This window comes from Notothenia rossii (genome assembly GCF_949606895.1).
Source record: "Notothenia rossii genome assembly, chromosome: 4".
NCBI lineage: Eukaryota > Metazoa > Chordata > Actinopteri > Perciformes > Nototheniidae > Notothenia > Notothenia rossii.
The window spans coordinates 21,446,630-21,459,267 of record NC_136902.1 but is presented as its reverse complement, the minus strand read 5'-3'; the positions used below and the strand labels follow the sequence as shown (position 1 = coordinate 21,459,267).

The window sequence follows — 12,638 nt, the reverse complement described above, 5'->3', positions numbered from 1 at the left end:
ACATTTCTGATGTTTTTTTTAAAATGAGTCACACTGAAAACACTTTACGGGTAATCATTTCAATAAAAATACTTTTATTTTTGTTAAATTAGGCAGCTTTAACTTAACACCACTGTAAAAGAGACTTTTTTTTTATAGTGAAAGTCTGACTTTGTAATTAACATGTTTATGTAACCTGTGTATGTAGCTGAATAACCTGAACATCAGCTGATAGGCCAAAATGTTTTGGAAGGAATTACTTGATTTGTTGATAATGCGCAGCAAAAAGCTTGATATGATAAAGAACATATTTTCATATGAGATGCTACTAAGACAATCATTATCACCTCATACATTTCTACATAAATACGTGTAAGACCGTTTCTATCGAGTTTTTGGAGTGGTATCAGAAATGATTGGCTGAAAAATATATTAACCACTTCACCCATTTTTTTTATATATATTGCACTTTACCGGGCCTCACTGCATGCATACAGTATGAAAGCTGTAGTAAACCTTCACTTTCCTTACACACATGGCCATTGTGTTTTTGCAGGTATATACAGGACTGTCTCAGAAAATTAGAATATTGTGATAAAGTTCTTTATTTTCTGTAATGCAATTAAAAAAACAAAAATGTCATACATTCTGGATTCATTACAAATCAACTGAAATATTGCAAGCCTTTTATTATTTTAATATTGCTGATTATGGCATACAGCTTAAGAAAACTCAAAAATCCTATCTCAAAAAATTAGAATAGTTCCTCAGACCAAGTAAAAAAAAAAAGATTTATAACAGCAAAACACAATCAAACATTTGAAAATGTCCATTAATGCACTCAGTACTTGGTTGGGAATCCTTTTGCACGGATTACTGCATCAATGCGGCGTGGCATGGAGGCAATCAGCCTGTGGCATTGCTGAGGTGTTATGGATGCCCAGGATGCTTCAATAGCGGCCTTTAGCTCATTAGCATTGTTGGGTCTGGTGTCTTTCAGCTTCTTCTTCACAATACCCCACATATTCTCTATGGGGTTCAGGTCAGGGGAATTTGCAGGCCAATCGAGGACAGTAATGCCATGGTCAGTACACCAGTTACTGGTGGTTTTGGCACTGTGGGCAGGTGCCAGATCATGCTGGAAAATGAATTCCTCATCTCCATAGAGCTTTTCAGCAGACGGAAGCATGTAGTGCTCTAAAATCTCTTGGTACACAGCTGCATTTACTCTGGGCTTGATGAAACACAGTGGACCAACACCAGCAGCTGACATGGCTCCCCAAACCATCGCTGACTGTGGGAACTTCACACTGGATTTCAAGCAACTTGGATTTTGCTCCTCTCCAGCCTTTCTCCAGACTCTGGCGCCTTGACTTCCAAATGAAATACAAAACTTGCTTTCGTCTGAAAAGAGGACTTTGGACCACTGTGCAACTGTCCAGTGCTTCTTTTCCTTAGCCCAAGTCAGACGCCTCTTCCGTTGTCTTGAGTTCAGAAGTGGCTTGACCATGGGAATACGGCTATTGTAGCCCATTTCCCGGACACGTCTGTGAACAGTGACTTTTGATACCTGGACTCCAGCTTCAGTCCACTGTCTTTGAAGCTCCCCCAAATTCTGGAAGCGACTCTTCTTCACAATGCTGTTAAGGCTGCGGTCATCTCTCTTGGTTGTGCAGCGTTTCCTGCCACATTTCCCCCTTCCAACAGACTTTTTGTGGATGTGCTTTGAAACTGCACTCTGTGAACAGCTTGCTCTTTGAGAAATTTATTTTTGTGTCTTACCCTCCTGATGGAGGGTGTCAATGACGGTCCTCTGGACAGCAGTCAGATCAGCAGTCTTCCCCATACTTGTGATTTAGTTTACTGAACCAAGCTGAGTGTTTTTCAAGGCTCAGGAAACCCTTGCAGGTGTTTCGAGTTAATTAGACGATTCAAGTGATTCGTTGAACACCCTACTAGTATACTTTTTCATGATATTCTAATATTTAGAGATAGGATATTTGAGTTTTCTTAAGCTGTATGCCATAATCAGCAATATTAAAATAATAAAAGGCTTGCAATATTTCAGTTGATTTGTAATGAATCCAGAATGTATGACATTTTTGTTTTTTTAATTGCATTACAGAAAATAAAGAACTTTATCACAATATTCTAATTTTCTGAGACAGTCCTGTATTTATACTTGGCTAATTTTCCAATGAATGGTGTGATCGTGTACAGGAGGAGGTTATACTGTATTTTCATAAGGAGCAAAACTTCAACAACCTCCTTCTTAGCTGAGGACTTTATGTCTATTCAGCCACAAGGCAGGATATATTTTTGCTTAGCTAATCACCCTGTGGGGCTGTGCTGCATGCATATTTTCATTTAATCTAATTAAATATAGGCCTGATTCATCATTTTGTCTTGATGAAACCAGATGACCTGCTAACATAGTTCATTATATGGCGAACAACCTGCTGAATGGAGGTGTTGAGTTGACGTGCCCCGGAGTATGAGGTCAAACAATAGCGTGCTGACCTGTACCCTCTTTCCATTCAGTAGTCATTTTCCGCCTGCCATGGCTCTTTGACTGCCTCTAATATCTCTCATTTAACCTCCAGGCACTAGGCACCTATACACTACCTCCCATGCCTGACAGTAGCCCATGTCCAACATTGTCTTCTGAAAGTTAAAGAGCCTGAGCTGTCAACAATGTGCTTAAACTTCTAAAGCCGAATGTACCAGCTAGGAATGTATTACTTTAATTTGACCATATGGCCTTATTGTGTTCAAATTTTAAATGGAATCAAACGGTGATCAGTAGCGTGGCGTGGTGGGGAAAAAATTAGGGGAAGCCAATAATACGTCCTTTCTTTTGGGGGGGGGGGGGGGGGGTGTTCAATGTAATAACGTAACCAGATGAGTGATTACAGCGCCCGGTATCATTTTACACACATTTGTATCATACAGATGCAGGACTTACACACGCCTGTTATCTGACCGACAGGTCCGCACGCATTCTCCATCCGAAACTCTAATAAGCATTCATTCACAAACTAAATCAGGAGACCTTTAACGTTTTACGTCCGGTTCGCTCCTTTGTTCCTCGCTGTACACAGCTCCAGTTTGGGCATTGGGCATTGTCATCAGATTGTATTTGCTGTTGCTGCTGCAGCGGAAGTTTAGTACAATTATTTTTGATTAAATATTCCAAATCTCCACCCTCCATAATTGCACTTGCTTCAGTTGCTTGCTACTTTCTAACGGCGGTTAGAGTGGTGCAGTGACGCTATCTATCTTCTATTGATTAGATTTATGATTCGAAAATTATAAAAGTAGGGTAGACATGTGGATATTATCCGAATGAACAAAACGTGCATTTACCAGGTTCGTTTTCCACTGACCTTTTTTCGAGCTATTTTCCAAAATCCTATGGAGAAATCCCATTGCTATTTTGTCTAGGGAAACCGTGCGCAGCTTACTTCCGCTTTTTGGGACGCGTCACTGCACCACTAAGTTGATGCGATTTGATTGGATTTTGAGACAAGGGAAGCCAGCCGCCTCTGGCTTCCCTTGGCATGGCCCTGACCAATCACAGGTTGGCAGGGGCATGACGTGAGCCTCATCTGATTGGTCAATCCCTCCCTTTTTTTTCACAAAGGGAAGCAAATTTCGGCTGGCCTCCTCTCGCAACAGAGAGTGCAATCTACTGTTTCACCATAACATCTAGAGGGGCGCTGTTTCACTCTTTGTAAAATACTCAATGAGAATGGGGGAGAGACGGGCCGGCAGCAACACACAACAAAAAAAATCCGAAACTAAACGAAGTGTTTTTATTTATTTATTAAAATGATAACTACTGTACAATCCGAAAAAACAGGGGAAGCCTGACTTCCCTTGGCATCCAGGAGAAAACGCCACTGACGGTGATTTCGAAAAGAGGGTCAAATTTAATCATAGGTTTGGAGAATCATGACAACCCTATTTAATATAGCATGGTTACAAAATGTCAGAAACTTTTAGAAGCACTGTCAAGTATGTGCAATCTATGACCTCCCAACAACAAGCAGTGTGAAATATTGTTCCAATGTAAAACATTTACGAAACACAATGTTTGGGTGCTTTTTCTGCTAAACAGAACAAATATTATGGCCACTTTCCCCTTCTCATAAAATATCTACATGTTTTTGAGAGTTTGGGGTGGGATCTCCAAGTGACACCTGTCAGATCACTCTGGAACTAATCTTTGCGTGCGTTCATGCTCTGTCTCTTTCAAACTCTCAGTCTTATTTTTCTCTGTTTTTGGCCCGTCTCGTGTCCTGGGGCCCTGAAGTCTTTGTGCTTCAGTAGTGCTGGGCTCAGCAGGCTGCCTGTGTCTACACACTGCTGCCTCAGCACTAATAAGGCAATAGAGTGATGGAGAGAGCACCAGAGTTGTCTGCTTTCAACATCCCTACTCAACCGTACCCTCACCTAACCCCCCACAGAGACACCATTAGCAAATCTATTGAGAGTCCCATATTAGGGAAAACATTAAGGAGTCTAATTGTGGTTCTGAACTGGGACTCACCAGGTGTGTTAAGTTTTGTAACTACTCTAATGAGTTGCAGCGTTTCCTCCAAAGGGTTTATTGCCCTACATTCCAATTTGAGCCATGTCACTGACCACTGGGGCATCTACTGAAATAGCTCAACCCACATGTCTTCGCACTTTCAAAGGCCATGTGTTTGGATAGGATAATTACAGTTTATTACAACCTGGATTTTATTTCTTTGCTTTTCCCCAATCAGTTATATGTTATTACTCACTCAAGTACCCAGGAACCCATGAGAGTCTGCCAAGGAAAAGAAACAGCTGTCAGACAGTCACAGGTTATTAACTTCCAAACATTGTACAGGAAGCTGCACAGTAGCGATGAGTAAACACTGCGTCAAGGTAGGCCAAAGTTGAACCAGGAAGATGGTCGGCAAACTGATGGATGTTTATAATGTATAGTTTGGGTAGTAAATGTATAGTTTTTGGTGTTTTTCCTCTTTCATAGTTTCGTCAAGTTTGACTAACATAAGGTTGAGTAAGCTGTCTGATAGCTGTCTATTCTGTGTATTGGCTGAAAAAACATCTGGTGTTCATACAGAGACCTGGCTCTGTAAACGGAAACAAACAAACAAAGCGACTCGGACTGGCCAACACAATATTATCCCAGCCAGGACAGGGTAAAGACCGAGGATGTATAATTAGAAAAGCAGTGAATGAAAGAGAGAAGGTAAATATGGGACATGCTAATGTTCGTAAATATTGTTGACCAGTGGAGTTTGGTATTGTTTGGATTTTAACCATTCTGATTCTGCTTATTGAAAACGGCCATTAGCTGTTATTGTTGTTATTTAGCCACTCAGGACAGTGCTGCCCACAAGCTCATAAACATCAACGTTAACCTCCGATGGGGTGTTTTCAGCGAAAAGTAAATGCCTGTTTATTGAATATTACCACAAAAATATGCTCTGTGTATAGCAAATGTTTGAGCTAAATATGTGGTTTAGGAACAAACTGATGTGGTTTAGGAACCGATAAGAGAATACTGAAATAATTGAAATTACGATTCCTTTGTATTCTTACTTTTCATAATTTGGATCTGGCTCTCAATGCCCAACCCCACTGACATGAGGGTTATTTTGATTGGGTATTGAGTTCCAATATCAACAATCTTTCTCTAGAATCGCAGACTCTAGACTCGGCAAGTTACTTACCGTTAACAAATTACTTGTACAATCTTAATATTATGGATATGAATGATAGCCAAATGACACATGTTGTAATAAACCAAAAAGTAAAAGTTAGTACAACATCATGGGAGATTGGACGATCGACAATAAAGTTGACTTTGATAAGGTCTTTGATCAAGTATAGCTACAGTAGAGGGGCATTCATTTCATGTCAGCTAGCCTCCAGGAGCAAACACTTTCAATAATACGGTCACATGATGAGGTACAAGAGATGCTCTGGACCCGAAACATATGATCACAAGGTCCCTCTCTATTTTCAGCTGGTCCGCCTACTCTATGTGCTCACTATAGGAATACTTGAGGTGGACGGGGTGTGTGTTTGTGTGGTGTCCTGTAGCTAGTGCGGCAGCGCACCATGGAAGCCTGACTGGAGCGCCGGCACCGTGTAACAGGAGGAGAGGACTTGGCCATATGGCCCTCAGTGTGGCGCTAAAAACAGCCCGGCAGCTGGGTGTGAAGAGTGACTAAATGAAGCTGAAGCAGCACATGACCATGACATGCATGAAGTTTGGAAGCACTTCTGACATAAACATTGGTTCATGAACTTGCAACATTTTTGAAACGCTATTTTATTTGAGTGTTTAGTGTGATGGAAACTTCTGAAGCAATGGAGACGAGACTCAGAGAGACACAGGGAGAGCAGGAACTTTGATGGTAAACACTGATGGAGCTTCGGCCAGAGAATTCGCAAGACCTGTGCTCTGCCACGAGTTGACACAGTAGATGCCAAACCAGTTCTGAAGATCTCTACCCCAGACCCCTGTATTTAGCTGGTTCTGAGAGAATAATCAACATTGTGCATATAAGATAAAACAGGAGGAGCAATATAACACCTCTATCAGCTGACGCCAACAGGCAGTAATAGTGAGACATAACACTGAGAGCACAGCAGCCCAAGGTTGCAGGCCTTTGCTCACTGAGGGCAGTACAAACTGATCAACTGGGTCAAAGGTATGGGCCTATAGGAGAATATTTCCCCAACATTTAGTGTTGCATGCTAAGCTTTAAGAGTTTGTTCTCTTAAAAAGGTTTTACTGAGAAATCTTGAAACCTACTAACTAATAAGAAACAATGTTATACGACGTCTGGAACCCTTTGTTTCAAATTTGTTCATTTATCGTTGGTCTCATCATTGTGACAGTAATCACTAGTTTTTGTGCCTTAGTTGGCTGTGAAGCCAGTAGCTGTAGTTTAAGGACTAGCCCTAATCGCCATGTCTTGGGACGGTTTCATTGTGATTTTTTTTTTTTTTTAAACTCATCACATCGCAGGCAACCTTTTAATAAGTAGGTAAACAAATGACCAGAACCAAGACGGGTCTCTTTCATGAAAGTCGGGGCAAAACATTGAAAATAAAAAATGCGAAATTATTTCCACACTCAGCTGTGCTCTTAGTGCTGCCACAAGACCCACATGTTAAAATGGCCAACTTTACAGCAGAAATACTCAAATGCACACCCTGGTACAAAAAGGTGTTGGTCTCTATACAGTAGCTAGTTTCTTTACTCATAACAAAACATGAGATTAATGTTTATATTATTAATATGTTTGTTGTATTAAGGCTTATGAATGGGCGCCATCTCAGGTTGTTAGCTGATTGCCCTGCTCAGTCACCTGGGCTCCTCAATTCTACCCATTATGCCCGTTTTGATATTAGTTAGTCGGCAGCATCACTGCCAAGATGACGGCCACCGTAGGCACGCACTTTGAGGTTTACAACGGCTCCTCAGAAACCTATGGCTGACGTCACAGTCTACATAGAACATCCTTCTTGGTATGAATTTTATGATTCGCTGAGGGACTCAAATGTCAGGGTTCTGGGAGAAGACCACCTTGAAGCCTGATATGTTGTATAGCCGTCCTCCAATTAGGGCCCCGTGAGGACAGGACTGCTGTAGTGCTAGTGACTAAAGAGTAGTCACCAGGAGTTAATCAGTAAATACCTCAAACCGTAGGCTGGCTGCTTGCTAAACCACATTGTCTTGTTTTCTATTTGAAAAGACGTTACATTGAGAATATGTGGTGTGTGGGTGTGGCAGCTGGGGAGTTGTTGAGCGATTATCTACAAAAAAAGTGATGTATCAAGTAAGGTGACATTTTTTCTCCCTCTTAGTAATTAGTTTGGTTGTGTAGTCGTTTTTAATAAGAAATAAGTCAATGATCACATTGTTTTAGTAACTTGAACCATTTAAGCTACGCAGAGAAGGAACAGGAGATTGCTGCTTGTTGTGTTTTCACCACAATCTCACCACTGTTCCTCCAGCTCCTTCTTAATCCTCCTGGGGCAAACCACATTTACCCTGGTCATTTCCCTCCAACCAAAACTCTTTCTCTCTCTCCCCCCCACGCTCTCCCTCTCTCCACTGTCCTCTGTATCCAAGCTTCAGTGTGGTCGCCCTCTCTCTCCTCCAGAGCACCATTGGTCAGTCCCCCCGCCCTCTCTTTCCTCCCTTCCTTCTCTCTCTCTCTCCCTACTTAAATACTTTTAGCATAAAGAGAGAGAAGGAAGGGAGGGAGAGGGGGATGGGATATCCATGGGGGAGGGGAGCTGAGTGCACGCTCTGTTGTCACTGGAGAGAGAGAGAGAGAGAGAGAGAGAGAGAGGTAGAGTGAGTGGTAGAGTGAGTGAGGGAGGGAGTGAGAGCAGAGTTGTGTCCCATATGTGGAAAAGGCATAGCGGTGCACACACGACTCCGGTCTGCACCAGGGATTATAGTAGCGCTCTCAGATCTGATGGAGGACATGCAGGCATGAATAGGTAAGGCTGCCTGTCTTCTCAGCGTCTCTGTGTTGATCTGCTGTCATTTGCTCTCCTGCTGTTTCACTTGGCTCCACTGACTGGAGCTCAGCGTGTTGGAGCAGCTCTCTTCTTTGGCCACTGACCATGAAGCAAACTAAACTTCACAACGATGTCTTCTCCTCTCAGCCGCTCCCCGAGCTGTGCGAGGACAGAGCTGTGTTTGTTTTTTAAGTGGAAGCTATGGTTTGCTGCCGGAGCGCAGTTAGTTATTCTGGGCAAAGTGTTAAAAGTTGGCTGTCAGTTAGAGCAGGAGGGGTCTTGGTCAGTGGCAGCGTTGAACGTGAAGCCTAGTGTCCAGGGACAGCCGTGTGGTCATTGCGTAATTTCTCTTCCATGTGAAATGGTAAACGAGTGAATATAAATGTGTCATTACTTGTTCGTTTTTATAATAAGGAAGATAGAGTCTCTGTGAAAAATGTAATAATGTGTTAAACATTAAATGTCCTAATAATGTCACTAATGTTGAATAAATTAAAGTTATTTTATAGAATTTTGTTTGTATCATACCATTTCCATAAATACATTTTCATAGACATTTTATATGTGTTATACATTGACTGCATATTTATGAAAAATATTTAAATATAATTGTGGGATAAAAACATTTTCAGATAAAAACAAAACTGGGAAACAATTTCTCAATCCTCTATTGGTTTTACACTATATTTGATTAAGCAACGTAGCAGTAATGCGCGTAAAAATATCATTTGGTTTCCACTTATTTGAGAAAGGGCCCAAATATTGTTGTTGTGAAAAAAAAAACATTTTCAAAGTTGAAATAATATATAATAATATATTAATATATATAATATAATATCTCATGAGTTTTCTCAGAAAGTGGCCTCATATCAGAATAAAACGATGAAACAGGAACTATGCATTTTTGCAATCTGTGCACGATTACAATATGAAATGTAATACCCAAACCCAAATAGAGATGGATAGTACTTTATTTTTGATGGATCTTTGCAATTAGACAAACAATGTTAGTTGATTAAAGTTGTTTTTAATCAACATCATTTCCAAGTACAACTCAAATAGAGGTTTATACATTTCTTTTAAAATACCTTTCCTTATCATTTTGCTTATGCAGCTCCAAACGTGTTTGGTGTCCTACAATGCAGTTTTATTGCCCCAGTGCACAGAGCAATGGTATGCATGAGTCTTTTTGTGAGGCAGATTTAGAAAGCCCTCTTTAGAGGCTGAACGCAGCTTCACAATCAGATTAATGCCTGCCTATAATGAATACCCTTGTGTGTGTCAATTTGGCTGTGTGTGTGTGTGTTTGTGTGTGTGTGTGTGTGTGTGTGTGTGTGTGTGTGTGTGTGTGTGTGTGTGTGTGTGTGTGTGTGTGTGTGTGTGTGTGTGTGTGTGTGTGTGTGTGTGTGTGTGTGTGTGTGTGTGTGTGTGTGTGTGTGTGTGTGTGTGTGTGTGAGAGAGAGAGAGAGAACAGTGTTTGTGTTACACTGATAGGGTTCTCAGGTTGGTCAGTAATTCTATCATTCTCTGGGTGACTTCTGCTCTGTGTGTTTGTGTGTGTGTTTAGGTGTGTGTTGCTGTGCGAGCTTTTGTGAAAGGCTTGGTTGACATGTGAGTGTTTGTCCAGACATTGTGCAGCAGCCTATAACTCCCTCTCTCTCTCTCTCTCTCTCTCTCTCTCTCTCTCTCTCTCTCTCTCTCTCTCTCTCTCTCTCTCTCTCTCTCTCTCTCTCGCTTTCTCGCTCTCTCTCTCTCTCTCCCCCCCTCTTTCTCAGGGCTGTTGGGTTGTCAGTGCGAGCTCATGCTAGTGATGGACTACAGCCGGACGGACGCTAACCTTAGCTGGCATTCACAAAACAGCATTCCTCCTAACTGAGACCAGCTCCACAGAATGCTGAGTCCTATTGTCCCCTATAGTGAGTACACTACCTTTTATACCTCTCTTCTTCTCTGCATGTCACAGCCCCAGTTGACTAAGTTGGACTTTGCCTGAATCAATGAGCCCCCGCTGCCAAAGTAAGCGGGACAGGACACTATGTTCTGTAGTTTTGCAAACAGAAGGGAAAATGCACAGGTAGCTGTTAAAATGTGCAAGCCTCACAGCAGAAACCTGACTTTTTCCTTGACGTGCGCTGTGGAAATGCTAAACCCCGGGCATCGACCCTGCCTGAATGTTTCATCACAAGGCGGAAGACACCAACGGTGGAAGGAAGAGAAACAGAGGGAGGTTGTAGGGCTGATGGTTAAAGCAGCAGAAACCCCTCGGTTCTGCCAGTGTCATTTTACCAATACAGCTAAGGACTACACAAGCTGCCCCCTGCCTCCCCCCTTCTTCCCTGCTCTCTCTTTTCCCCCTTGAATGCTGACCTAATAACTGACGTGTCCAGTTTTGGGCTCCCCCCCTTTGCACCCACCCACCCACCCACCAGGTTTCATTTGAGTCCAGTGCTCTGGCTCTCCAAAACAGCATTGTTTCCCAGCCAGCATGGGGCTGCCTCCGTGGCCTCGGCATCAAGAGCCCCTTCTTCCCAGCTCTTTGACACGCCTCAAAGGAGCATTAACAGCATTTTCAGCCTGACAGTTACAACAAAAGAGGTAGAAAATGTACAGGTTGATTAAAAAATGATACTTCATAAATAATGGGAAAAACTTTATTTTTCAAACATTCCAAAAATGGATTACACAATCTCTGTATTGCAAGTGTGTGGGTGTGAGAAAAAATACTCGACAAGACCACTTGATAAAAGCATCAGAGTCCGATGTTTAATAGTCACCATGACAATTTGTTTGCTTTTTGTAAATGTTTATATTCAACCGCTCATAAGTGGACTTTCAAATTGCCGCCTGCCAAATAAGTAGTTAACCTTATGTGTTGTTATGAAAGTGACACAAGTGGCTCTTGATGATGTTAAATTAATGCCTCTTCTCCTAGAACATTTCATTTTTTCCCTTTGAAATATGTGAAGCTTTAAACTCAATTGACATTGACACATTGGCATGACTTGTATAAATAAAACTGATGGACCATTCACTTGCAAGAACATGCAACAGTGCTTCCCATCCAGGTCTGCTTCAGCTGTTGTTCCATCAGCTCCCTGCACCCTGCTAGTCCACACGAACACACTCTCCCTGCTGCTAAAGTAGACAGCACGTCCAAGAATGTCACAAACTGCTGGTAGAATAGTTAGCATGCCTTCAGAGCCGGCACACTGCTGGTCCTTCATGGGCATCTTCCAGTTCCCTACGTTCTTGCCTTTTTGTGTGAGTTACTTTTACTGTCGGGATGCACAATGCTGGTTTTCATCTGCTCTGTCCAAAAGTTTCATGGTCCTTCATGTACAGAGTGGCTCTGTTCTGCTGAGCTTCTGCAATCCGGACATCGTTTCAGAACAGCTTACACGTGTGTGTGTGTGTGTGTGTGTGTGTGTGTGTGTGTGTGTGTGTGTGTGTGTGTGTGTGTGTGTGTGTGTGTGTGTGTGTGTGTGTGTGTGTGTGTGTGTGTGTGTGTGTGTGTGTGTGTGTGTGTGTGTGTGTGTGTGTGTGTGTGTGTGTGTGTGTGTGTGTGTGTGTGTGTGTGTGTGTGTACACACAGCAGTGTTAGGTAGTCACGTTGTTTACTCTCAGATCAGTGACACACAAACACACCCCTTTGCTTGCTGGTGACACTGCAGCTCACTGTCTTTTACTTAAAGACTGTAGTCATGAATCCGACAATGAGGCACTTTGCACATGTGCAGGACATGCGAAGACTCTCACCTTCATGTTGGAATCCCCTTTGTGGGAATGTGGAGCATTCCTGCTTCCCAATACTACCTCTGTAGGCATACTCTCAGGACAGGTACACCCACAAACACACTTAAGTCTTTGTTATCAAGCCTGCTCTTACAAATCCAGTCCAAAGGTTTAGCCAGTGTGTGGGTGTCTCATTTTCCCCCGGCGCGTCCGGCCCTGGCCCTTGTCTCCGGCCAGTCCCTTGGACTTCAAGCTGGGGCGAGAAGCCATGGCAAGACATGAGGAGAAACCTGAGAGAGATTCCAGGGGCCATGGATACTCCTGGAGGGATTTGGTGCAAAGAATCTGTAATCTGCACTTCAAACACACTCTTAAATCAGTCC

The 12,638-nt window shown here is 42.5% G+C and overlaps 1 protein-coding gene across 2 annotated transcripts in view; it reads left to right on the top strand.

Moving 5' to 3' along the window:
• fignl2 (fidgetin like 2) overlaps positions 1–12,638 on the top strand; it is a 54,651-nt gene that overhangs the window by 29,073 nt on the left and 12,940 nt on the right. Inside the window, exons 1-2 of one of the 2 annotated variants that reach the window (XM_079678087.1) lie at positions 8,374–8,502; positions 10,299–10,439. In XM_079678087.1, the coding sequence (XP_079534213.1) occupies positions 10,415–10,439 (25 nt within the window). In that variant the 5' untranslated portion in view covers positions 8,374–8,502; positions 10,299–10,414. Of the gene's footprint in view, positions 1–8,373; positions 8,503–10,298; positions 10,440–12,638 lie in introns of those variants that run through there. The other variant, XM_079678088.1, reaches the window with a different exon arrangement.